Source organism: Peromyscus californicus, unplaced genomic scaffold, assembly GCF_007827085.1.
Source record: "Peromyscus californicus insignis strain IS unplaced genomic scaffold, ASM782708v3 Scaffold_9__1_contigs__length_137607984, whole genome shotgun sequence".
NCBI lineage: Eukaryota > Metazoa > Chordata > Mammalia > Rodentia > Cricetidae > Peromyscus > Peromyscus californicus.
Genome location: NW_026294617.1, coordinates 44052906 through 44080287, shown reverse-complemented (window position 1 = coordinate 44080287; position 27382 = coordinate 44052906). Strand labels below are relative to the sequence as shown.

Below are 27382 nucleotides of genomic sequence, written 5' to 3'. Positions count from 1 at the left end.
TTGAAATACATTCTGTGTTTATAGATTGGATGAATCAATACTATTAAAATGTACATATAGACAAAAGTTGTCCATGGATTCATTATAATCCCTATCAAAGCCATTCTTCATAGAACCAGGGAAAACAACCCTAAGAGTTCTCTAGGAAACTCATACATGTGTGCATGTACATACACATATGCAAATGCACAGACACCCACATGCACACACACATGCACATACACACACATGCATGCACACATGCATGCACATACAAAAGCTTTAATAGATAAAACAATGTTTAGCAACAAAAAAGCAGAAGGAATTATGCTAAATAATTTCAAAATAAACTGCAAAGTTGTAATAACCAGAAGCATGAAGCTGACAGAGAGACACAAGAACCACCAGAACAGAACAAGGAACGTGTCCATGGATCCACACCATAGCCAACTGACTGACTTCTAACAAACACTGGCAACACACAGGGGATAAAAGACAGTCAGTCACTTAAAATAATGGTTGGGAAACTGAGTAGACAGTAGAAGAATGAAATTAGATCCCTTAAATGACCAGTTGCAAAAGTCTAAATATGAGTTAAAGGCTCAAATATTAAAACCTGGAAAAATGAAACTACTAGAAGAAAATGTAGAGGGAACATTTTAGGACATGAACAGGCAAGGTCTTTTTTGGACAAGACCTGAAAATCACAGAATAAAAAAAAGTAAAAGTTGACAAACTTCTGCAGAGCAAAGGAAACAGCCATCAGAGTGAAGAAGCGACATGCATCATGGGAGCCATACTGATAAACCACACATCTGATAAGGAGTGACTATCTAGATATAAGGAATTCAAATAACAGCAAAACCAATCTGATACAAAATGTAAACGTGTCTGAGAAGAAGACAGGCAAGTGCCTCAGCAGGTGTGTGCAAGATGCTCAGTCCCACTAGTCACTAGGAAATGCAAATCAGAGCGTAAGTGAGCTCTCACGGTATCCCAGTAAGAATGGCTATTACACATGAGAAATGCTGGGAATGGAAATTAGTGTAGCCATTTTAGAGAACAAGATGGAAGGTCCTTAAACAAAAACTAAAAATAGAACCACCATATGGTTTTTATGGTTCTGCAATCTCACTGCTGGATATATATATATATATATATATATATATATATATATATATATATATATATATATATATATATATATCTCCAAGGGAGGGAAGATCAGTATGTCAAAGAGACAATAAGGCACACACAGGGGATATCATGTGCATGATCTCACTCAAAGGTGGACTGCAAAATGTTCATCTCACAGAGTTTGAGGACAGAGTAGCGGTTACCAAGGTGGAGAGGCTGGGAGTTAAAAGGGAGGTGCAACTCTGGTTCTGTGGTGATGACTGATTACAGTTAGGAGAAAGAGGGTCTGGGGTTCTAATGTTAATTATGTACCACATTCAAAGAGCTGGAAGAAAGGATTCTGAATATTTTCCTAAGGATGTGATCAATATTTGAGGAAATTGGTATGTTTAACCTAGCCACACATCTAAAATCAGTTAAAAAAGGTACGGGAGGTTCTCCTCTAAGATCATGGTCTCACTAGCCATGTAATGGTACCAGGCATCATTTCCCTCCTGTTAAGCCAGCCTTCAGTTCAATTAGAACATGGTTAGTTACTGCCAACACACAAGCATCACTACCGCACCTTTAGGGACAGCTATCGTGCTGGTGTTCGTTATGGTTCGCGAGGGCTGCAGCTGGGTGGGATTATGACTGTCTTCCTCCTCAGCAGCTTGCTCTTCACCCTCCAGTGTTGTGAAAGCTCATCCTCAGGGAGGACGCTTTCAGGTCAGTTCCAGCTCAATCCCTCCTGGGCCTATGTCCAACGTGCATGGTGTCTTCAGCAAGTTTCTGGGGGAGCACCCAAGAACAATAGCAACAGCCTATATTGTTTTGGGGGCTCTCTTGGACTCCCCTGGCTAACATCTTGAAAGGAGGTTTCTCATGCCTGGTACTGGGGGGTGGGGGTGTTAGGTTAGACAATCTATGGCTCTTGGGAGGAGTATTATCACCCTGAGTGGTATAACGTCACTTAAACTACATATATAATTATTTGCATATCTGTATTGTATGTGACTTTAGGTAAATATAAAATAATGATTCTCTACATCTTTTGAAAACATCCTAATTGTTATTTATCCCTCTTTCCTCCCTACCTCTACTCTCCTAAACCAGAATAATTCCTATCTTCACTCAAACATTTATCCTTATGCCCAGATAATTGTAGCTCTCACCCCTCATCAAAGGATCTTTATGAAGCAGAAAGAGACCATGACAGAAAACACAACTAGTCAAAATGCAGACAACTGACTGGATGCAGACAACTGACTGTGGAGTACCCAGCCATAACTGATACATCTACAGCACAACTCCTGCACCCACTCAGAAAACAGCAAGACTGAAGGAGCCAGAGACCATGAAGTCTGCTGTGAGACTGTGCCTTCTAGAGATCATAGGGAAGCTACACCCATAAATCTCAACAACATGGCTGTCTAAACGGAACTGAACAACATTAGTTGACATCCCAATATAGATGTGTTGGGGGTGTCTCATAAGGCCCCCATCCCTAGATGAAGAGCTAGAGACAATTAACTGCTGAGAAAGGGAGAATTAGATTTCCCTAGGGATAAGTCCCCCAAATTGTTATCTAATACCAAGTGGTCAGCTCTAGAAACATGCATATAGGCAATTCTGGACAGACTTTCAGCAAGATGTATTTTTATATTTATTGGTTCATATGTATATGTAATAAGTATGGTTAAAGAGGAAGAGTCAGGAATTTGGGAGGGAGAGGGCATAGATGGTGGGTAGGAAGGAGGAGAGGGGGATGATGTAATTATATTTTCATTAAAATTTCAAAGGTACAGCCTTCAGCAGCAAGTTCTCCATAGACTATTTCCTCAGTACCACACGGTGGTACTTCCTCCTGTTCGTCCTCATGCCCAAAGCCTCGTTGTTTTATGCCCTTAAGTCACTATTCGGAAATTTGTAAGAACTTAAATCTTTAATTCGTGTTTTTAAAGAGAAATGAGACCAGCTAAGCACGCACTAGGGTTACTCCAACTCCGACCCTTCACAGCCTTGCCAGCTCTCTGCTCTCTCGACTCCCCCCACTGCTGCGGCCCTCTGCTTCAGGTGGGAGCAGGGCCTGGACTTGAATACCATGGGGGTCAGAGTCCATTCTGTGACGGTGCCACGTCTGAGGGAGTGTGACAGCAAATAAAACAACCCTCTATAACAGGTTGAGGGGCAGGTTGTCACAGGACAAACCTTCCAGTTTATGAATAAAAGGTCCTACATTTTTATTTTGTACTGTGCCCTGAAAGTTACGTAGTAGGCCGGCAAGTGGTATGCATAAGTTAATACTGTCTGTATAAAGTATCATTGATTATGTGCAATTAAGGGACTAACAAAAAATTCCATCAAACTGGGAAAATGTAGGCTGTGTCAAGAGGATATCAGAGCTCAAGTGTGCTTTGCTCTTTGCATTGTTTGAAATGAATTCAGGATATTAACTTTAGACCTCATTAAATATGCATGATAGAACTTCAATAGTAACAACTAAAACGATAAAAATGAAATATACTGCTAGTGAAAAAAAAGTATACCAAGAAGATACACAAAACAACAATCCTCTCCTCCAAAGGCCTATAATGAGAAAAAAAAGAGGGCAAATACAATGGTTAAAATAACAATAACAATAATGGTAAATGGAGAGAGAATCGATAAAAACAAACTAAACAAGCAATGGCAGTTCTGCATTCTTCATACAAAATGCCCTAAAACAAGGGTAGATAAAGATGGAGATGAAATGTGTGGAAAACACTTAACAGCTACACATTAAAGGGAAGAATGTGAACACAGTATTACTAGCAAATAGACTTTTGGAACTAAAGCTATTATTTGGGGGCTGAAAAGATAATGGGCTAATTTTACTATGAGTATCTAAAACCTTAAGATGTATCAACTTAAAATAGCTTCAAAATAAAGAAACTGACACAGCTGTGTCAAGTCCACACCACTGTGGTCCAAGTCAACACGGCTCCCTCAGTTATCCGTAATTCATCCCAGGACCCCTACAGATGGCCATGGGAACACACACTGTGCAACTGCAGACTACATGCATGACTGTCCAGGAGCTGTGATGTAGCATGGGAGGATCACATAGAAAGATAACATGGTGAAGAGAGAAGACTGACTGTAGATAATAAGGCTGACTTGAGGCTAGTATGTAGGGCCTGGTATGCAAGTTGTGGAAAAACACATCATTATTTTCTAGTTCATATGAAACTGACCACATACTAGGCCAGAAAGTAAACTTCATCAAATTTAAAAATTTTAAGCAACTGTTTTACTATAACCTGCACTATCTAATATCATAGGCTATTAGACACTAAGATGTGGCTGGTCCAAACTTAGATGTGCTGTGTGATGGACACGTCAGATTTGAACATTTAGAACAATAATCTAAATTACCTACAACAACTTTCAAAGTCTAGACATTTATTTTTATTTTAAGCATCATAAAAACATAGCAAGCCGGGCGGTGGTGGCGCATGCCTTTAATCCCAGCACTCGGGAGGCAGAGCCAGGCGGACCTCTGTGAGTTCGAGGCCAGCCTGGGCTACCAAGTGAGTTCCAGGAAAAGGCACAAAGCTACACAGAGAAACCCTGTCTCAAAAAAACCAAAAAAAAAAAAAAAAAAAAAAACCCAACAACAACAACAAAAAAACAAAAACATAGCAAATAAAAAAAAATCACATACTAAAATTAACCAGACCCAGCCAAAGAACTCAATGAACATCTCAACTGTTGGAGCTGCTACTGAGAACAGAAGCTGTGGAGCATCACATTGGTTTTTATACTTTCACTATTTATGGTATTTTCATGTACTTATCTACCACCAAAAATTAAGAATCTGTGACATAGTAATAACTGGAAAAAAATTAGTTTTATATCCTCTTTCATAACTTGTGTTCATTGTCTGCAAAAGATTACACATTTAAATGATGATGTGTAATAGATATATTGGGTTATGTAAAATATATTATTAAATTTGATTTCATCTATCTTGTTTTATTAATGTGGCAACTAATTTTAAAAAGTATATACCTTGAATTATATTCCTTATAAGATATAGTTTATATTCTATAAAAGCAAGTATCAGTTACAAAGTATAAATAAAATACCTCCATGTACTTGAAATTTTAAATATTTCTGAATAACCTATAGGTCAAACTAAAAAAAAATCATAATTACTACTTAAATACACTTATGTTGTTGTTTGTTTTTGCTCTTTTGGAAGTCACCCAGCTCCCAAATAAATCACACACAGAGGCTTTTTATTACTTATAAATGCCTGGCCTTAGCTTGGCTTGTTGCTAGTCAGCTTTTCTAAAATTATCCTGTCTATCTTTGGCCTTGGGGCTTGTATCTTTCTCTATTCCTGATACTTTTTCTCTCCTTACTCAGTATCTGACTGTGTAGCTGGGTGGCCGGTCCCTTGCATCCTCCTCCTTCTCTGGCTCCTAAATCTCCTTTTTCCTTCTCTCAGATTTCTCCTTCTATTTTATTCTGTCTGCCTGCCAGCCCCTCCTAACCTTTCTCCTGCCTTGCTATTGGCTGTTCAGTTCTTTATTAGACCATCAGGTGTTTTAGACAAGCATAGTAACACAGCTTCACAGAGTTAAACAAATGCAAAATAAAGAAAAGTAACACACCTTAAAATAATATTCTATAACACACTTAGAACTAAACAATGAGATTTTTTTTCATATCAAAACTCATGAGAGAAAGCCAAAGCAGACTAGATAAATTAGGGTGCACCCCAGGTTACAATACAGATGGGGAAATGGGTGGTTCTTTACCCACTGTGCATAAACTGGAACTCAACAATGAGTACAAAGAACAAATCCTAGAACAATCATACAGCATGAGGTTGGGACGTGTGCTGGGCATCAAACTCAGGATTCCACATATGCCAAGCAAGTGCTGTCCCCTTAGCTGTATCCCCAGCCCTATGAATCTAGTTCTATGAAGATAAATCATGTATAAAGTCTAACATTTTTAGCACTAGAAACATAATAGGTAAAAAATTACAGAGAAGCAGGGGCACAACAGATGTTTCTAGGTTTGAAGATGTTCTTTATCAATTTGAGGGAGTTCCTTTTATCCTGGTTTGCTGAGAAGCAAAATCTCAGGTTGAAGATTACCACCACAGAAGAAAAGACTGGCTGGGACAGAGAGAAGCACAAAGGGACTTCAAAACTGACCAGAAGGTTCTTTGTCCTGAACTGAGTGGTTGGAAATGATGTCCATTGGGCTGGACTTCTTAGAACTTACATAAGCCTTCTACAGATCTATTAAATACTTATAAAAATAATCATTGATAAATCCAGAGCACAAAGGAGAATGCTTTGGTGGGATAAAGAGTCTTCCAGGTCAAGACCAAGGTGTTCAAATGGGTATGTGCATGGTAGGTCTCCTGAGTAGAGGCCATCACTGTTCTGTCTGTCACAGCAGCGCCATCTGTTCCCAGAGACAGGCAAATTAGTCACTGCAGCAGTGCTGTTTAAAGTCCACAGTCATTGGGTGTGAGGCAGACACAGCTGGCTCTGATTGCTTGCATAGTTGCCTTTAGGCTGGAGCAGAGGAAGGAAAGCAAAGTGAGCAGGTTCAGGGTGGCAAGGTGGGATGACAGTAACCACATGAGTTGTGGTGTTCCTCCTGGACATTGCTGCAGACTCATCTTCTAATTTGATTTAGATGCTGACAACTCTTAAATTTTATCTGCAGCTAAGATAAATTTGAACATGACTCATGTACCCAACTTTCCACCTGGATGCCCTGTTTTATTGTAATAATAGCTCAAGCTTTACACCTGAAACTTCAGTGCCATACAATACAAATGTTTATTTTTTGCTCACAGCATGTACCATCTGCTGTTCACCTCCACAGGCATTGTTTCAAGATCCTGCCTTAGGAGGTACTTTGGCAGCAGACGAAAAGAAAAATGATCAAAACAGATATTTGAAAACTTCAGATTTCAATGTCAAGTGACCAATTCTAATAAGAACTAGGTGTGACTAGCATAGCCCTCTACTACAGTGGGAGGCACACTGTAAGTCACCTGGCCCAGCAAAGCACTTCCAAACTCTGAAATCTCTGAACTGGGGAACATTTCTTGGTTCAGCTGTGATGGTTTCTCCCACTAGGGTTTTCTGGTTCTACTTTTGTTCATAACTTCTCTTTTCCCCTCTGATGTGGGATGCTCTTTCTGTACGCTGTGAATTTGTGTTGCTACTATTGGCTAATGAAGAAGCTGTTCTGGCCTATTGTAAGGCAGGATAAGAGCCAGGTGGGAAATCCAAGAGAAAGACAGGGATAAGAAGGGTGGAGTCAGGGCATACATCATCCAGCCACTCAAGGAGCAAGATGCCAGTAGATTGGTAATGCCACGGCCATGTGGTGATATATAGATTAAAAGAAATGGGTTAATTTCTGATGTAATACCTAGCTAGCAATAAGCCTAAGCCATAGACCAAACAGTTTATAATTAATATTAAGCCTCTGAGTGATTATTTTATAAAAATGGCTGCTGTCCAGGTGGGACCAAGTGGGACAGAGAAACTTCAGGCTACAATTGGCGCCCAAAGTGAGGCATTGATCCACATAGACCTGAGAAAGCTTAAAAGATTCTGAATGCACAGAAATGGAGCCACATTGGGCTTCCTAGTCTCAGAGTCTCATGCCAGCAGCAGCACAGAGACATGTCTCTTGCCAGCTACCTATGAAATAGAGCTGGCCACCAGCTACCAGGAGCTAAGCAGCATGGCAGATTTCCACAATCTCTCCCACAAGCTATGCTATAGAGAGGCTTCTCCCAGCCACTACCTGTGGGCTTGGGAGCACAGCTGTGGGCTTAAAAATGCAGCAATGTGCTACTTAATACTGCTTCCCAGAATTGGGGAGGTAAGTGTGACTCATTGGTACTTGTGCTATGCTGAAAAGCTGAGCGGAGTGGAGCCAGCAGCCAAAGCCACTTCAGTCCTAGCCATGCAGTTTAGCAGTTTAAAAACTTTCCTGGTCAGAAAAGGATTAAAGATATACAACAAAACAGATACAGATAGAAAAAAAAACCCTCTGAATGGGTTATAATGTATTTAAAAATATGTGTAGGTTTGGGAAAAAAAAGGAAAAGGACAGAGAAAGTCCTTAAAAAAGAAATAGAGTAATAAAAAAAAGCCATGTAAAGATGGAAAATACACAGAGAGTCTCTATACTATATATTATTGTGTTGTCTTTGGGATTTTTTTTTTTTTTAACTGCAGAGAGACATTTGATTTTAGGGACTTCTAAGCTAAATCAACATATATATCTTAAAGGTATCTTGATTTCAAAATTTGGGTCTAAGGATATGTTGTTTTGGAAAAGAGGTTCTGCTTTTGTTTCTAGGGAAGATGAGAAACTGGATTCCTTCCAGGTCAATATGGTTCCATCAAAGAAGACCCCCTGGGAGGTCTCCAGATGATCCAACATCCAGAAAAGCTTCAAGGCAACTGGCTGAGATGATGCAGGCTCATTGATTACTCCAGTCAGGACTGGACCATAATCCTAAATTTTCTCAGGATCCTGATAAGATTTGATTGCCAGCATCCCCAATCAGCAGGTGAATATAAAGCCATGCCCCAATTCCCAAAATATTGTTTATGAATATTTGTTTTATTTTAAGGGGGTTGATTATAAATGAAATCTCTTTCTAAAGAAAAAAGGGGAATATAATATAGAAATGATTTTAAAAAAAGATTATTGAATCTACTCTGATCCAAAAAAATCTGTTAATCTCAAAATACTTTACATTGATATGGATTTGGTTACTGATACAAATTTAAGGTCAATTTTGTTATACTGTATGTATATTTCTACTCTTGTTTAAGGTATTATGTTTATGCAAGTCATTTAAAATTTTAATGTGTAATTAAGAAATATAGGTTAAAAATTAGTCATCTATGACAGTCAAATTTATAGTCATATTAGTTAGGTTTTCTAGGTATACAGAATTATATTTCAGATAGATAAGTAACCTTCAAACACTTCAAAGACCTACAGAACATGGCATTTAAAATATTTTAAGAACTTAAGACTTTTCTGGACAATGAGACACATCTGCTCCTGGCTGCATCAATTACTTCAAAGAGGATAATGTGCATCAAAGAAACTCATGGAGTTTGCTTTCAATATAGCAAAGGCTAGCCATTTGGGCAAGAAACTGCTCTTGCCTGGACTGATTGAAAATATGTTGTGTAAACTGTACATGCAGGACCCATAGGAAAATGACCACTGAATTTGCCAAAACAAGGTGAAATGGTCCTTCAGGTTCCTGCTTCACAGAAGAAACTGCCAGACATTCTGAAGGACACAGAGGAAAGCAACTGATGAACTTTACCAAAATAGGCAGGACAGTTCTTCAAATTTCACTGAAAAATATTCCACAGACTCTAGGTAGACCGATAGGCTGAAGATGATGCCCCAGTGTTACAAAAGAACTTTGAGTGACTGTCCAGGTAGTATCATTTCTAGAATTTTGGAAACTGCTTGCAATGCACTTCCTGTTTACTCGGGTACTATTATACCCTTCTGAGGTCTTAGATGGAGTTGAAGACTAGATATTTATAATTATAGTTTTCCTTAGTTATGATAAAAGGTAAATTAGATATAAAACTTTAGACTCACAAAGATAGGATGATAGAATATTTTCTTTAATTTGCCAAATACAAAGACTAGATATTGTAACTGAAACTCTTGCTTGATAACTGTTTTGTTATATGTAATTTTACTATGTTAAAGTTAAAACTTTCCTTTTTGATTAGACAGAAAAGGGGAAGAGCTATGGGATGGTCTCTCTGTACACTATGAATTTGTGTTGCTACTATTGGTAAATAAATAAGCTGTTGCAAGGCAGGATAAGAGCCAGGTGGGAAATCCAAGAAAGAGATAGGAAGAAGAAGGGCAGAGTCAGGGCAGACACCATCCAACCACCCTCCTTCTCCCTCTCTTTTTTGGATTTCCCACCTGGCTATAACCTGTCTTGCCATATGCTAGAGCAGCTTCTTTATTAACCAATGGTAGCAACACATATTCCCAGCAAGCAGAGCATTCCACAGCACCCCTCTGAATGGGATATGCTTCTTTTTATTATTCAGCTCAGCCATGTCAGAAAGGGCATTAAATACTTTGTCGTTGGGGGAAGGGCTCTGCTTTTAAAAACCTTTAAAAACTTATTTGAATCCAAAGATGTTGAGGAAGGTTGTATACCTTTGTAATTTCTTTCTCTTTTTTCTTTGATTTATTTTATTTTCATGTGTATGAATGTTTGTCTACATGCATGTCCGCGCACCGTGTGCATGCCTGGTGTCTATGGAGGCCAGGAGAGGATATCAGATCCCCTGGGAATGGAGTTTTAGATGGTTGTGAATTACCATGTGGATTCTGGGAACTGAACCTGGGTGCTCCTCAAGAGCAGTGAGCACTCTTAATTGCTGAACCATCTCCCCATCCCTACTCCCTTGTAATCCTCCACTCTTTCTTGTATTCTCTCCAGTGAATCTACGGTTTGCTTGCTGGTTATTTTGCATTTTCAGAATCTTTCTATGCTTTCTGTATGCATGGAACCACAGACTGGGTTCTTTTTTGTCCTAGTACCTTTTATTCAGCGTAAGTCTTTCTAAATTCATCTATGCTGTACTGTGCGTCATTGGTCCACCTGCTTTCATGCTGAGAAGTATCCCATTGCACAAATGCAACTGTGATTTGTTCTCTATTCATCTGCTGATGGATATTTAGATTGCTCTGCAGGCTTTGACTATTACAAATGAGGCCACTGTACCTTTGCATGTTTGTATGGGCATTTACTTTCCTTTCTCTTGGGTAAATATGTAGACAAGGAATGTCACAGTTCTTTGTATGCTGACTAGCCTTGTTTAGTAAAATGTCTGCACAAATCTTTTGCTCACTTTTTAGTAGATTGTTTATGTTCATAACTGAGTTTCTAATGCTATTTTTGTATTCTGGAAGCAAATTTTATATTAGATAAATCTTTCGTAAATGTATTGCCCCAGGCTATGTCTTGTCAGTCTCTTCCTAGCCCTCTGATGAACGTGTTTTTCATTGTGGTAACATCATTTGCATTTCTGATAAGATAGGACTATAAGATAACATGTTTCCTTCACCATTAAATATATGGTTATTTGTTATCAACTCAAGAGTACACAAATATACTGGTCTAATTTTAAGTAATATTATTCAACTAGGTACAACCCTAGAATTATATCATAGTAAACTTGATCAAGAAATGAGCAGCTATCAACAGAAATAAAGGAGCACTTCAATTAAAATGTCACTGATTATCAAAAAGGTCAGGATCACAGAATAGACAAGGTTGTCCATGTGTTCATTAGAAGTGGCCAGAGAGCAGAGTTCTGGTGCAAAATATTCATTTTACTTTTATTTATGTGTGCGTGTGTCTCTGTGTGTGGGTTTATATACTTGAGTGTAAGTGCCTGCAGAGGCAAAAAAAAAAAAAAAAAAAAAAAAAAGGCTCAGGATGCCCTAGAACTGGAGTTACAGGTGGTTATGAGCTGCCCAACATGAGTACTGGGAACTGAATTCTGGTCTTCTGAAAGGGCAGAAGTGCTCTTAACTGCTGAGCCACCTCTCCAGCCCCCTCATTTTATTTCTTAAACCAAGTTTTTTCTTTGAACAGGTCTGGTTAGTGAAGAATCTCCAATGAGCATTTCTAGATGGTGTCCATGAGTAACACTAGATGTATACCTCTGCTATAAAGCAGCTGGTACTTGTCAAGTCCAAAGGAAACACCATTCTTCCAAATTCCAAAGGGCAGATAGGACAAATGGCTATATGCAGTGCTTATCAGCATACCAAACCACTTGCTGGTCTCCAGGTTCCCTCAGTATCACAAGTACTCATTATATATTTCAAAGTCCATGCTTCTTCTCACCCATCCCCCCACAGTGCCCCACTCTTAGGTTTCCCTCCCAGCAGCTCTCACTTCCTTATAACCCAACTATTTGGGCCATGCACTCTGACTTCCTCTCACTCTCTCTCTTTGTCTGGTCCTTATTCCCCCTTTCTCTATATTCTCTCTCTCTCTCTCTCTCTCTCTCTCTCTCTCTCTCTCTCTCTCTCTCTCTCTCAATCTACAATAAAATCTTTACCCACATCATGGAGCAGTCATGCTGTCAGTTTATACAGTGCTAAACAGCTGAGATGTCTGAATTCCAGTCTCCCTCAGGACAGTCGCAATTTTGATAGCATGAAATATAGAATACATTCCCTATTAAGTCTCCTTATGCACAAAGCACCAGTCTTTAGAACAAAACCTTCAGGTCTAGTAGACTACAGCAGCTGAAATAGAGCAGGACCAGGTTCAAAGAGGTGAAGAAAGTGATCATTATTAAACTAACCTTACAAAGAATTGTGAAATCTGTTAGGACACTCCCACAAAGTACATGGAGCTTTAAGTAAACTGTTATCCTATGACTTTACAACTGTGAGGGAAATATTGTTTGAACCTGTAGTTGCCAGAATAAGGACCTTTCTACCTCTCTGACTTCTTGCTGAGCCCCTGTTCCTGGCTCTAAGAAGTCTTTAATGGGGCAAAGCAGAGAGAACGCTTATGCACCATGTTCTAAGCGCTCACTATCCTTGATTAGAACAGAATTTGCAATGAATAATGTATGTAGTGATGATTAATCCTGATTCCCTAAATGAAAATCACACTTAGGTAGTATGCCCATGGAAGGGCTGTCACACTGAGATTATAACCGTGATAAGAGAAAGCAATTTTGTATAGAAATATGCTAAATGGACCAACCTTGACTACAATTTATTAGAAACCTAGAGGAATTAGGAAATATAAAAATATTAATTATAATGCTTTAGCCATGTCTCAAAAAGCTAAAGCTCCATCTATGTAGATACTGGACTTCTTCAGAAGGTTTGAGAGATATTGATGTTTTAGGATTATAGGAAATGCCATAGACTTAAGCCCTAAATTTGAGTTTTATGAAGAATCAAATAAAGGAGATTTCTATCAGGATCTTGCACAGCCATTTTACTCCAAGCTCTTATTTTCAGCAAGCCAGAAGCCCTAGAAAATTTGAGAGGAACTTCCTAGTTTCAAATCCTGTAATCAGTGGTTTGAGGAGGATGGAACACAACCTCATCCAGCTAGCAGATACATACCGAGTGCCTACTCTTGTCGCTGGGGATGCAAGTTCTTATAATTTATCTTAGAAATATGCCCATACGCTGGGCGGTGGTGGCGCACACCTTTAATCCCAGCACTCGGGAGGCAGAGCCAGGCGGATCTCTGAGTTCGAGGCCAGCCTGGGCTACCAAGTGAGTACCAGGAAAAGGTGCAAAGCTACACAGAGAAACCCTGTCTCGAAAAATCAAAAAAAAAAAAAAAAAAAAGAAAGAAAGAAAGAAAGAAGTATGCCCATACAACAGTCTCATTGTTAGAAGAAATGAGGACCAGAGAGTAAACGACTGAGGTGATATGATTCACAAGGGCCACGCTAGTGCAAGCTTGTGCCAATGCAGGGCTCTCTATGCTGTGTCGTGCTGCCTTCCTTCTGCAGGCTTCTCAAGGGGAGCTGTGGCTAGCTAGCTCTACCCCTCTACCCTGCAATCTCACCAGATTCTTTTCAATTAACATTTTCAGTGTTGACACAATAGGCAAATTAGGATGTACTTGCAATTTAGGGTATTTATTTTAAAAGCTAACTTTTAAATTCTTAGACCCCCAAAGAAAATGAGACTCTAATTTTTATATAAATGCAAAATTTTAGATTCCCTTAATTATAGTTAAAAACGTAACTGCAAACAAACGTCAAACCAGAATGCCAAAACAACAGCTTTAAGCCCTGTTTCACAAGTTGTTCTTTTAGAGACGTCTTCACATTGTCAATCAAAGAGATCATTTTGATTTTGCCACTGCTCCTGCCTCCATTAAAAACAGCAAGTGTGTGATGGCATAAGAAGTTGGGCAAGTGAGTTGTTCTCAAAGCTGTTGATGGATAGGAAACCAGAGAAAATGGTGAGTCTAGGGAGAAAATTTTGCTATATTTTTACAGATAGTATTGAGCACTTCTTTTGGTAATGCTCTGCTCTAATAATGACATCAAAGTGGAATCATCCCAAGGATTAATTATTACATCTTATGAATAAAGCAGGTAATATTGAATCCAAATGTTTGTTACATGGTAACAGTAGGGTATAAAATGATGCTTTAGGAAGCAGTTGTAGTAGAAGTTTTCCTGTGTCCCGGCTTGCTGGTGGTCGGGACAAATCTCTCCCACTCGCGTTCCCCAAGTAAACACACAGAGGCTTATATTAATTATAACCCCTTGGCCATTAGCTCAGGCTTATTACTATCTAGGTTTTATACTTAAATTAACTCATAATTCTTATCTATGTTTAGCCATGTGGCTTGGTACCTTTCCTCAGTTCTGCCTTGTCATCTTGCTTCCTCTGTGTCTGGCTGGTGACTCCTGACTCAGCCTTCCTCTTCCCAGAATTCTCCTTGTCTGCTTATCCCACCTATACTTCCTACCTGGCTACTGGCCAATCAGCATTTTATTTATCAACCAGTCAGAGCAACACATATTCACAGCATACAGAATGACATCCCACAGCATGCAGTGGTCTTTAAAAAAAAAGATGAAACAGAAGAAATAATACTTCAGAGTGTCTGTAATGTACAAGGAAAGTGCTAGATGCTTTAGAATCCACAAAAGGATAGCTGGTATTAGTATGCCCAGTTTGCACATAAGGAAAAGGGTTAACATGATTGGGTTGCCCAAGCTTAACAATGGCCAAGCTGTGATGTAAATCTGTTTGCCCAACTCAAAAGCCCACAAAATACAAAGCCCTTGCTTCACCACTGGGATTCCTTGCTGTTGTTGTTTAAGGCAGGGTCAAACTATGTGTCCCTGATTGGCCTGGACTGGCCTCAAACTTGCAGTGATCCTCCTGCCTCAGCATCTTCCATGCTGGGATTACAGGTGTGTACCATGGCCAGCTATGAGTCTTTTCAGTGTACCTACATTAAATATGTCTATTTACTTCCTGTTGCTTCTAAGTTTTTTTGGATTTGTTCCTAAAGGGTGAATGTTCATCACACTGGTGATAATGTAAAACATGTATACTTAGACCAATCCTCAGAGAAGAATTCCAGAAACATTTAAAACAGTAGTTCTCAACCTGTGGGTCATGACCCCTTTGGGGGCCACATATCAGATATCCTGCATATCAGATATTTACATTAGGATTCATAAAAGTAGTAAAATTACAGTTATGAAGTAGGAACAAAATCATTTTATGGTTGGGGATCACCACAACATGAGGAACTGTATTAAAAGTTTGCAGCATTAGGGAGGTTGAGAACCACTGATTTAAAAGGTAGAAGGAGCTCAACCATCTAGATAAGCCTCATTAACCCAGCAACACTAAAAACAAGGAATCCTATATAATGGAAGAATTCTTCAGATGACCAAGGTTCAAAATCAAAGACTTCTGAAGGTTTTATTTATTTCATTGTATCTTTTTGAGGATTGTAATTCTGTGCATTCTCTATAGAATACATGACTGCTTTCAGATGATAGGCAATCACTATGGCCATTGGTTATTAACTCTTACTATAAAGACAGGGAGGACATTTCTGAAGTTATTGACATACCCAGGGCCATCAGTATATATTTCTAATATATTTCTAATATACACTACTATGTTTGTCTAAATTATAGTGATTTTGAAGTTTCTGTGTCCATACAGAAGTTTCCTTTACACTTACACAAGCTCAGTTTCCCAGTAGTTACTCCTCCAATAAGCTTGGTTTGTTTACATTTCTTGCTTACAAGGTTGTAGCTTCTAATACGCTATCCAATCATGAAATGAAGAAGAAAATATATATAATATTGAATATATATAATCATGAAATGAAGAAGGAAAGGGGTTGATGAAGAGTCAGGTAGGTACAAAGACAACATTGTTGCAAGAATCAGGTTACTGGTATCTCAAGGTGAAGAAGGAATGTGATGACATTAGCTCTGCAGTTGGTATTTAGTCAAAGAGAAGTAGAAATAAAATCAACCCATGCAGCATCAGAGATGAGCTTTGTTTCTTAGAGAACTGTGAAGATCTGTCCCATAGTCCACCGCCACTGTGCTGGGGAGAGAGTTCTGTGCAACAAACCCAGTTACGTAATTAAATATGCCTGCTATCAACTGCTGCAGCCCTACCCCAGATTTATTCTCAGAAAACAACTATAATTATGGAGAACTAAAAAACTCATAAAATGTATAAATAACACTCAACATGAACAAAATCTTCTAATGAGATTAAAATGAAAGGAGAGGGCCAGCACAGTGATTGCTAAAGGCCTGGCAATCTGAATTCAACCATGGCACCTGAACAAAGGTGGAAGGAGAGAACCAAGTCCACAGAGGTGTCCTCTGACCTCCAAATGTTTTCTGTGGCATGCGTGCCAACAAACACACACACATGCATGCATACATGCACATGCATGTGCACACACACCAAAAGCAATAAATAAATTTTCTTTTAAATTATGTAATAATCAGTAGCCAGTCAATCATCAGCTTCCTTTGTGCAGACAATAATAAAAAGTAAAAATTTCTGTTTTTATAAGGCTTGTATTATTCTAGGATGTAATCATTAGAACAATACATGTAAAAGGAATAATCTCTATGCCCCAATTTAAAAGTCAACAACAAGGAAAAGATCAAGTTTTATGCTATCTGTTAGATATACAATTAAAACAAAAGGGTTCAGAAAGAATGAGCGAAGTCATTCTAGGAAATTAAAACATGAAAGAAAGCAGAGTTGAGATGTAACTCTAGAAAAGGCTCATGTAAAGATAACTGATCAGAACGACAGTACCTTGGGAGCCTGGGCCAGAACGCTTTCAGTTCCATTGATGCCACCTTGAGAAGAGCCTCAGACAGTTAAAGACCAGAGAGAAGAGGAGCCAACGAAAGGGAAAGTGGTAAAAAGCAAACCAACATTTTTATGTTAAAAATAGGATTCACCAGTTTTTGAGTGAGGTTACAAATATTTACAAATGCTCAAACGTCGAGTAAAATTCCAACAGCAAAGCAACCTGGACGCCATCTCTGCTTCGACGAACCAAGAGCCTTTGCACAACAATGTGGGCAAGCCGAGATCCAGCTTAATCACTTCATAGTGAGGGAATGGACTTAAGTTCCGATGAACTTACATGTGAAATGTGTCTTTAGTCCTGACTTTAATGTTATGATAATATCCACACTGATGTTTCAAATATATATTGGATACTTATTTAAGGATAAAATAGTTTTAAGGAATTATTCTTGACTGTACCTTTCATTTTTCAGTGTTACAATTTCTTCCTGTGTCTGATGCAGAAGAGCTTTGGTCATCTCTCGTTCATTTTCTGCAAGGTTGATTCTTCTTTTTATATCTTCTTCTTGCCTTTCTTTTGTGGTCAGCTCTTCCTGTAAAGTTTTATATAGTTGTTGACATGTCATTAAAGAGTCATCTTTTTCTTTAAGTAGCCTATTGTGCCTAAAAGGAACAGGAAACAAAGTGTTACAAGCATACATTAGATACAAGGATTTTATAGTTAGGCTATGATTTCATATTTTGGAGAACTTTCATCATAATTACATAATTACAACTTAAAAATGAAGATGTTAAGAACATGGTAACTAATTTCATTGTCAACCTGGCTGGATTGAGAACCACCACAGATTCTGAGTCTGTCTACAAAGGCATTTCTGGAAAGGTTTAACAAGGAGGGAAGACTCTCTTTGAATGCAGGCAAAACCTTTCCATGGCCTGGGTTCCAGACAAAAGAAAGAGGAATCCGGGTTCTGGTATTTCACCGCTCTTTACTTCCTGACTAGATGATGTAACTAGTTGCCTCATGATTCTGTACCTTGCCTTGCCTGCCATAATGGGCTGTATTCGTCTCAAAAGTGAGCCAAAGCAAACCGCTGCATCCTTAAGTTGCCTTTTTTAGGGTACTGTGTTCACAACGATAAGAAAAGTAACAGAAAATTGGTGCCAAGGAGTGAGATAAATAGACCATGTGTTTCTTAGGCCCTGGGAACTGGTTTGTGGGAAGAATGTGGAAGAGTTTGGAAGTTAGAGCAAGAAAAGCCTGTGAATGCTGTAAGCAGAGTGTAAGGACACTCAAGTAGAAAACTGGAAGATCAGAATGACAGAGAAAGAAATGCAGGGAGTGGAACCCTGCATCGAGAGATCCCACATGCATCACAAAGGAATCTCTTGGGAGCTTAGAGCTAGAGGCCATTCATGTCATTTTCTGGAAGAGAACACGGCTTCCCCTGTGTCCTGGGAACTTGAGTGAGACTGAATTCAAAACCAAAAGACTAATTTGTTTGGTGGAGAAAACGTGAGGCTGGGATAACATTCAGGCTGTGTCACAAGCACTGCTCACTGTTCTCATTCAGGTCAGGTCAACAATGACAGGCAGTGACACATAGGCAGAATGACATGAAAAACTCGCAGTTTGGGGAAGAAACTGTCAGTTGAAAGTTGCTGACAGGCAAGTGCAGACAAAACAGTTGTAACCATTATAGAGATTCAGACGACTCAAAGGAGCTGCAAACTGTACCAGTGAGACAATGGGAAAGGCGCCCCACCCCCCCATCAAAAGCTTTGACTTGTGAAAATGTATATTTACTTAAAAGAGAAGCTGAGCTGCGAAGGCTCCTGAGGGTATTCCCTGTTTGAAAACTACAGCTTTGGAAAGTACTTTCTCAGATTCAGGAGTGTTATGATAGGAAGAGGTTGGTAGCAGCACTAGGCAGTGCCATCTACCTGGTGCTGGTTTTCTAGGCATATAAAACACAGGGTTCCCAGGGAGTCATGGAGGCTTTCCCCAAATAATCCAGAGAGCTGCTGAGGCTAGGTAATTGTGGGAAGGTTTGGTTCCCCACAAGGAACCCTGAGAGGCTACGGGTAGAGTTGTGAAGATAAATCCTAAACTGCAGTGGAGAGCACAGGGTATTGTAGAGGCCAGGATCATGGGGTGTCTGATGAGGAAAGCTACAGGTGTGGCCAGAAAGCCCAAGAGAAAGGCTACATGCACTGCAGGAGGCATGCTTGGGGGGACAGTGATGTGGAAGGCCATCGGAGCCCAGATAATTCTGTCACAATTTGGTGTCTGTGTTGATGGGTTTGACTTGCTTTGGGCAGATCTTACCTTGCTACAATACCATTCCTCCCCTTGGGATGGGAATGCTTACTCTGTGGTGTTATATATTAGAAGTGGGTAACTTGGTGGTTTCTTATTTTATAGTAGCTCACTTAAAGAGACTGCCTTAGGTCTCAAAGAGACATTGGATTTTGGAGCCGTGTTGGGATTTTTTAAAGGCAGGTCTGCACCCTGAGATGAAAATGAGACTTCAGGGGCCATGTGGAATGTTATGATGTAATGTTTGGAAGTCAAGTTGACAAGGAGTGGGGCTGCGACTGTTAGTCTCCCTGTCAACTTGGCAGGACTTAGGATCATCACAGAAATCCTTTTTTGGTGGTGTCTATAAGGCTGTTCTGAGAAAGGTTTAACAGAGGAAGAACTACCCTGAATGTGGGCGACACTATCTCATAGGCTGGGGTTTGAACTGAAAGAAGACAAAAAAGTAAGCTGAAGGCTGCATTTATCTCTGTTTCCTGATGACGTCCACCTCATGCTCCCACTGCCATGTGGACTGATGCTGTTCCTTCCTAAACCGTGAACCAAAATGGACTCTTTGTCCCTTAAGTTGTTTTTGTCACAGCAAAGAAAAAAGTAGTGACATCAATGTCGGCAGACACAGGAACCATGGACAACGCAGATACAGAGCTATCAGGAGGTCCAAATTAGGTATTACATATATAAGCAAGAAAACAACAGGCATGTACAGTCTCAATAACATGATTTTAGAAATATGGTTTAAATTCAGTTATTAAAATGTTTATGAAAAATTTGCAGTATATACCTTGACTCAGAAATAACGGTCTCAAACTTCAGTTTCCTAAGTTCTCTTTGACAGTTATCAGCATCATTAGACTTTTTCCTAAGACAAAAGTATTTTGAAATAGTTAAAATGCATTATTTCAAAATAACGTTTTTTTATGTTTTAAAGTCTTCATATTATTATTACTTAAAAATACACTTAAATACCCAAATTACCGCCTATCAGATAGACTGTATTTAACCAAGAAGAAAACACTTTGAACATTATCAAACAAGCCCCACAACAGAACAAACCAGATCTTATCAATATTACAAATTGATCAAAAGTGAGGGGAGTCTAGAGAAAAAAAAATGACTCTTGGGATGGAGTGACACTTATATGATTGAAGTCATCCCACCGTCCAGGGAGCAGCATGTAATGGCACACAGGTAAAGCTACAGAACACGTGGTGGCATATAGATTAATAGAAATGGGCTGAGTTTAGTCATAAGAGCTAGCTGCAAGAAAATTGAGCCATAGGCCATGGCCATGCAATTCATAATTGATATAAGCCTCCGTGTGTTTACTTGGGTCTGAGTGGCTGCAGGACCAGCGGGACACAGGAAAACTTCCAGCTACAGGGAAGTGAGGGGTTAAACCTGGGGACAGCTTAGGAGAGGGAGTCTCCATAAACTCCACTGGTCTCCAATCTTCAAGTGCACAGGGCAGATTCCACACAGCCCAGGTGAAGATAAAATAACTGAAATGAGATGGAGCTGCTGCCCTAGAGACAACCTGTGGTGTAAGACCAACCAAGTGACTTGTCTGTGCAGTGACACCACCTAGTTTTTTATTGACTTGACACAAGTAGGGTCATCTGGGAAGAGGCAACTTCAGCTGAGAAAATGCTTCCATCAGATTGACCTGTGGCATTTCTTGATGAATGGTTAATGTGAGAAGGCCCTGCCCACTCTGGGTGGTGCCACCCCTTAGCAGGTAGTCCTGAACTCTATAAGAAAGCAGGCTGAGCAAGTCAGGGGAGCAAGCCAATTAGCAGCGTTCTGTGTCAGTTCCTACCTCTAGGTTCCTGTCATGAGTTCTTGCCCTGACTTCTCTTTATAATGGACTGTAAACAATAAACTCAAACAAACCCTTTCCTTTACAAGTCACTTTTGGTCACAGTGTTTATCATGGCAATAGAAAGCAAATTAGGACATTATTTGAGATCAGATTATGTAACAAGCAGATGTACATAGTGACAGCATGACGCTACCAGGTCACATCCTGCATGCCAGATAAAAAATGAACACAAAGCCGGGCGGTGGTGGCGCACGCCTTTAATCCCAGCACTCGGGAGGCAGAGCCAGGCGGATCTCTGTGAGTTCGAGGCCAGCCTGGTCTCCAAAGCGAGTTCCAGGAAAGGCGCAAAGCTACACAGAGAAACCCTGTCTCGAAAAACCAAAAAAAAAAAAAAAAAAAAAATGAACACAAGTCATCACAATGGTACTGGGAAAATCAGAGCATGAACAGTTATATGTCAATAAGAGCAGACGTTCCAACAACAGAGTGTCCAGCTATGTTAGGAGGGCAAGCTAGAGATTCACAAATTAGTAATGGAGATGGTCAGAAGTTTACTGTGGCACAGACTGTTAAATGAGGAGTGAGAGCTGCTAATAAAGTATAATCATGTTACAAGGGTCCATAAATTAGGAAACGTATTACAAGTAACCATTTTAGACATACAGTGGTCCCCTCTCCATGTCTGTGGCTTTGCTTTCTGAAGTTTCTGTTGCCCTACTACAGTAAAAAAATAATAAACTGAATGTTCCAGAGATAATTAGTAAGTTTTAAGTTGAACAGAATCCTGACTACTGTTATGAAATCTATTGTCCTACCCCATCCCACCAAGGGCACTCATCTCTTTATCCTGTGCACTCACATTATTGAGTCTACCCATCTTCAGCTCTCTTAGTCCTGCTCAGGTGTCAGATCCACTACTGTGTTTATCCCAGTGTCTGCTTGTATGTAATCTTTACATGGCAGCCTAGGACCATATCACAGTGTCACCACACTTCATCAGGTAGGCCTTGTATCTCATAAGATAGTGAACACAGTACAACATGACATGAGAAAGCTCATTCCTATAACTTTCATTACACTATAACTCTGTTTTTAGTTATTTATCTTATCTTGTGTCTAATACATAAATTAAACTTTTCAGTGGTACACAGGTGTGGTGGTTTGAATGAGAATGGCCCCCATAGGCTTAGACGTCTGAATACTTGTTCCCTAGTTGGTGGAATTGTTTAGGAGGAATTAGGAGGTATAGTCTTGGTGGAGGAGGTGTGTCACTGGGGGGTGGACTTGGAGGTTTCAAAAGTCCAGTGCCTTGCCAGTGTGCCCTTCCTCTGCTTCTTGCTTCTGGATCAAGCTGTGAGCGCTCAGCTGTCCCTGTTGCCATGCCTTTGTTCTACCATCATGAAAATGTAAGCTCAATTAAATGCCATCTTTCATATGTTGCCTTGGTTGTGGTGTTTTATAACTGCAATATGAAAGGAAGGAAGGAGGTACAGGGAAAACTGTGTGTGTGGTATGTGCACATGTTCACGTGTGCAGGGTTTAATACTAACTATGCTGGCTTAGGACTGAGCCTTTTTGTTTTGTTTTTTGGGACAGGGTCTCGCAATCTCTGGCTGTCCTGGAGCTCACTATGTTGACCAGATTGCCTTGGAGCTAACAGGGATCCACACACCTCTACCTCCCAAGTGTTGTGATTAAAGGAATATTGCCACCACACCTCACTAGGCACTGAGTCTTGAAGCACAGTCCTTGTGGATAAGTGTTGGGCAACTACTGTATTAGTTACTAATTGACAAATTCCAAGATATTTTAAATGAATTTGTTCCTGTTGCTAAATTCATGAAAATAACACAATCTTCAGGAAATATATAAGCATACTGAGTGAAGTAAGATTCTGCACAAACCTCATTCTTATTCCTGTGGATTCTTGGCAGAGAACTGTAAATAATTCTAACAATTATTTATTCAGTTCATTTAAAACAATGTCAAGTGTGTGCATTCATATTTAACATGAAAAGGATAATTTTTATGGTCCCATGTTTAATTTCTCAATTCCTAATAGTTTGTTTTTCATAATAATATTTTTTTCTTTGATAGATATAATTCTGAATATACTTAGTGGATATCAATTATAACTTTGATGTCTTCTGTCTGCTAATTTGAGTTTCTTAAGGTGTTAAAGGTTTACTTCCTGAAGTCTTAGTCACTTTGAGGGGTGGGATGGGGCTTAGAAGAATTTTTGTCATACACTTAGTTTCTGTTGTGTTCATACTTAGCCTGACAATTCTCTGTTTACTTTTGGGGGTGAGGTGAAGGGGCAGTTTGCTATCTGCTGCGGGTGTGAGTTTTGTCTTGGCTGTGGCTCTCAGATTCTGGTCTCTACATGCAACGCTATCTTGGCTGACTGGAGGCTTTTGATGATGGGTTATCTGGCTTAATTGTTCCTCCTCATATAACCTACATCAGAAAATGCAGGGTATGTGATTACCCCAAATTATATGCCAAAATGAATCCCGTCAAATGGGGGTGTCTAGAGAAGTTTTCACAAGGTCTCATGGCCTTGACTTCTTAATGGGTGCTGAGAAAGATCCTGCCTATTGCATGCCTACCATTGCCAGTATATACAACTGGCTTTCCTCTTGTTCATGCCTTCATAGAGTCAATTCTTTTGTTGTCCTCTCTATGTATCAGCTTTCAGAAGTTCCTGAATAATTCTCATTCATGGCAGTCATTCTTGTAGTCTTATTTACTTGTCTTTATGTTGATAAATATATACATACTATATATATCATATATATAATACATATATATGTACATATGTATCCTGATATATGTGCATACAGTTAATATTTATTTGAAGGTAATACAAATATATTTCATATCCTCATATGCATATTTTAAAAATGATACCTAGGATCTTATGCATGACAGGCAAGTTTTTTTTACCACTGTGCATTATCCTCAGCCCTTTTTGTATTTTTCATTTTGATACACAGTGTTGTTAAGTTGTTCAGGCTAGTCTTAAACTCACTCTGTAGCCCACTGTTGTATAGCAATTTGCTTCCAGATAAAACATTTGATCTTGAAGAGAAGTTCCTTAAGATACAGGATATTCTAAAGGGAAGTGAAACATTCCACCATGCAGGAAAACTAGTTAAGCTTTGAAAGTAAACAACTTAAAGGAAGTCCCTAAAACTGACCAGATTCACCAGCACCTTCCCTGCCCAAGTGTATATAAACCATAATGATGGAAAGACATTCTCAGACATGCTGAGCTACCTGAAAGAGGCAGAACAGCTATGATGGTTTTTCTTGGTTGTTAACTTGACTACATCTGGAATTAACTAAAATCCAAAAATGGAGGGCACATCTGTGAGGGAATTTTGCTTAATCTGAAGTAAGGAGATTTGCTTCTAATCAAGATCTTTTTTTAGGTAGGAAGACACAAGCCTTTAATCCAGATCTTGAGATGGGAAGACATACCTTTAATCTGGGTTACACCTTCTGCTGGAAGCTATATAAAACATGGAAGAAGGAAGCCTTTTTTCTTTGCGAGCAATTCTATCCCTTCATTGGCATCAGAGCCTACTTCTTCTGGATGCCAGCATATACTGGAGACCAGCTGAGACATCCAACCTCATTGTATTGAGCAGCTACTGGGTTCTTGAACACTTTGTTCACTGCCAGCCAATGCTGGATTAGCTAGACCACAGCCTGTAAGTCATTCTAATGAATCCCCCCCACACACTCTCCTCTCCCCCCCCCCTCTCTCTCTCTCTCTCTCTCTCTCTCTCTATATATATATATATATATATATATATATATATATATATATATATATATATATGAGAGAAAGAGAAAGAGATTAATTCTGTAAGTTCTGTTACTCTAGAGAACCCTGACTAGTACATCAGTTAAGCTCTTGGAAGAGGCAGAGACCAACTAAGCTACCTAAAAGAAGCTCAGATAACTAAGCTACCTGGAAAAGACACTCTCCAACCTACTGAGCTGCCTGCAAGCTGCACACTGTACTCTAAGTTTCCAGCTTTTGTGAGCTGTCACTTGTGCTGAGGTAGATTTTTGGTGATGCAGCTGTCTTTGAGTCCTTTCTGCTCCTAAAAGTAACCCCAAGAAGCTCATTTCACCAATTTGACATTGATGGTATCCTTTCTTTGGTTGATAGTACATTCCTTACCTGCAGTGAAAAGATGTTTGTTCCTGGCTCTCCAGGAAGTGTCACACAGTGTCCAGGCATGACTCTAACTTGTGATCATCCTGCCTTCGTCTCTTGAGCAGCTAGAATTATAGGCCTGCACCACCAGGGCTAGCTATAAAACTGCATTTCACAGTCTTCTTAGCTTTTATTATTTTGGTATGGTCCTTCCTTAATTATGTAGAGAGTATGACAAAGACAGAATTTCTAGAAAGTTTTATAACCAACTTTCAGAGCACACGCTGCTGCTTTCCTTGTGACATCCATTGCAGCTTTCTTCCTTGTCTCAGAATCTCACCCATCAAGACAGATACTGCTAGGTCAAGGCTCATTTTGGCAGTCCAGTTCCTCTTGTCAGTAATTCATTTAACAGAGAGGATGGAATGGGCTCCAGACAAACAGAAAAGGGGAGAGGGCTGTTTGGTGGTTTGGGGGATTTCCTGCAGGCTCTTTTACTACTAGATATCCTTATTTACCACAGAATTGGCTACAGTCACATTCTAGGCACAAGGGGCCATAGTCTAGTTGAAGCCAATGCTGAAGGCAACAGGAAGGAGACAGGAGTAGTGGTCTGAATAAAAATGGCCCCAATGGGCTCACAGGAATGGAAATATTGGGAGGTATAGCCTGGTTGGAGGAAGTGTGTCACTGGGGGATGGGTTTTGGGGTTTCAGAAGCCTAAGCTAGGCCCAGTGTCTCTCTCTCTCTTCCTGCTGCCTGTGGATCCAGATGTAGAACTCTCAGCTCCTTCTCCAGCACCATGTCTGCCTGCATTCTGTCATGCTTCCTACTATGACAATAATGGACTAAACCTCTGAACTGTAAGTCAGTCCCAATTAGATATTTTCCTTTATAAGAGTTGCCATGGTCATGGTATCTCTTCACAGCAATAAAACCCTAACTAACACACAGGAGTATCAAAATCCTTGATAATATTGCTGAGCCTCTGGATCAACCAAATCAGTCATTAATTCACTTCAGTGACTGTAGCCAAAGCCTCCTAACTGATAAAAATAAAAATCAATTGTCAATTATAACCCATGACAATGCTGGGGATATGGCTCAGCTGGTAGAGCACTGGCCTAACATGCATGAAGCTCTAGTTCTATCCCTACCACCACGTAAAAATGAGCATGCCTGTAATCCCAGTACTTGGCACTTAGGAGATGGAAGCTGCAGGATCAGAAGGTCAAGGTCATTCTTTGCCACCTGGCATGTCCCAGGCTAGCCTGGGCTACAAGAGACCCTATCTCAAAAACACACAAAAGAGCCGAAAAGCTAGCCAATTCTATCCATTTATGGACTGCTCCTTCCTTCCAACAACAAAAACTACATCCAACTGTTTTTAAAAGCATATGTTTATTCTTTATTTTTGTTTTACTTGATTTATAGTGCTAGGAATCAAGCTCAAGGCCTGCTACATGTAAGGCAGGTTCTCTACTATTTAACTATGCCCTCAGCCATAAAACAATGTAAACAACAAAAGAATTACATTAAATAACTGAATAAATAAAGGTTACTCCTATTCCTAGCACCCACAAGTCAGGATTAAAATTTTAAACGAAGCTCCTATACCATTTTCTAATTTCTAAAAGCCCAAAGAGGTTTGAGTATGTATAGAAAATCTCTAATTTATTAATCAGATTTTGTAAAAAATTAGACTCATTTATTTTATTTTATGTGATGTGTAGGAGTATTATGTATGTATGTATGTATGTATGTATGTATGTATGTATGTATGTATATATGTGTGTATGTATGTGACTTGTGTCTAGTGTCCTTCAGAGGTCAGGAGAGGGCACTAGAACCCCTGGAACTGAAATTAGAGATGGCTGTGAGGCACCATGTAGGGGATGAGACCTGAACCCTGGTCTTTTGCAAGAGCAATAACTGCTCTTAACTGCTGAGCCAATTCTCCTGCCCCCTGCACATTAGATTTTTGAGTAAATTATTTCGACTTCAAATTTTTCACTGGTCAAAACACAAATTCAGTTCTAACCTTTTTAAA

General features: G+C 39.6%; 1 protein-coding gene across 3 annotated transcripts in view; it reads right to left on the bottom strand.

Moving 5' to 3' along the window:
- The window catches only part of Lekr1 (leucine, glutamate and lysine rich 1), a 184869-nt gene that overhangs the window by 39180 nt on the left and 118307 nt on the right, over positions 1-27382 (bottom strand). For 2 of the 3 annotated variants that reach the window (XM_052730839.1, XM_052730841.1), the window contains 2 exons: positions 20124-20201; positions 17479-17682 (listed from right to left, as the gene is read on the bottom strand). In XM_052730839.1, coding sequence (XP_052586799.1) covers positions 17479-17682; positions 20124-20201 — 282 coding nt within the window. The remainder of the gene's footprint in view (positions 1-17478; positions 17683-20123; positions 20202-27382) is intronic. The other variant, XM_052730840.1, reaches the window with a different exon arrangement.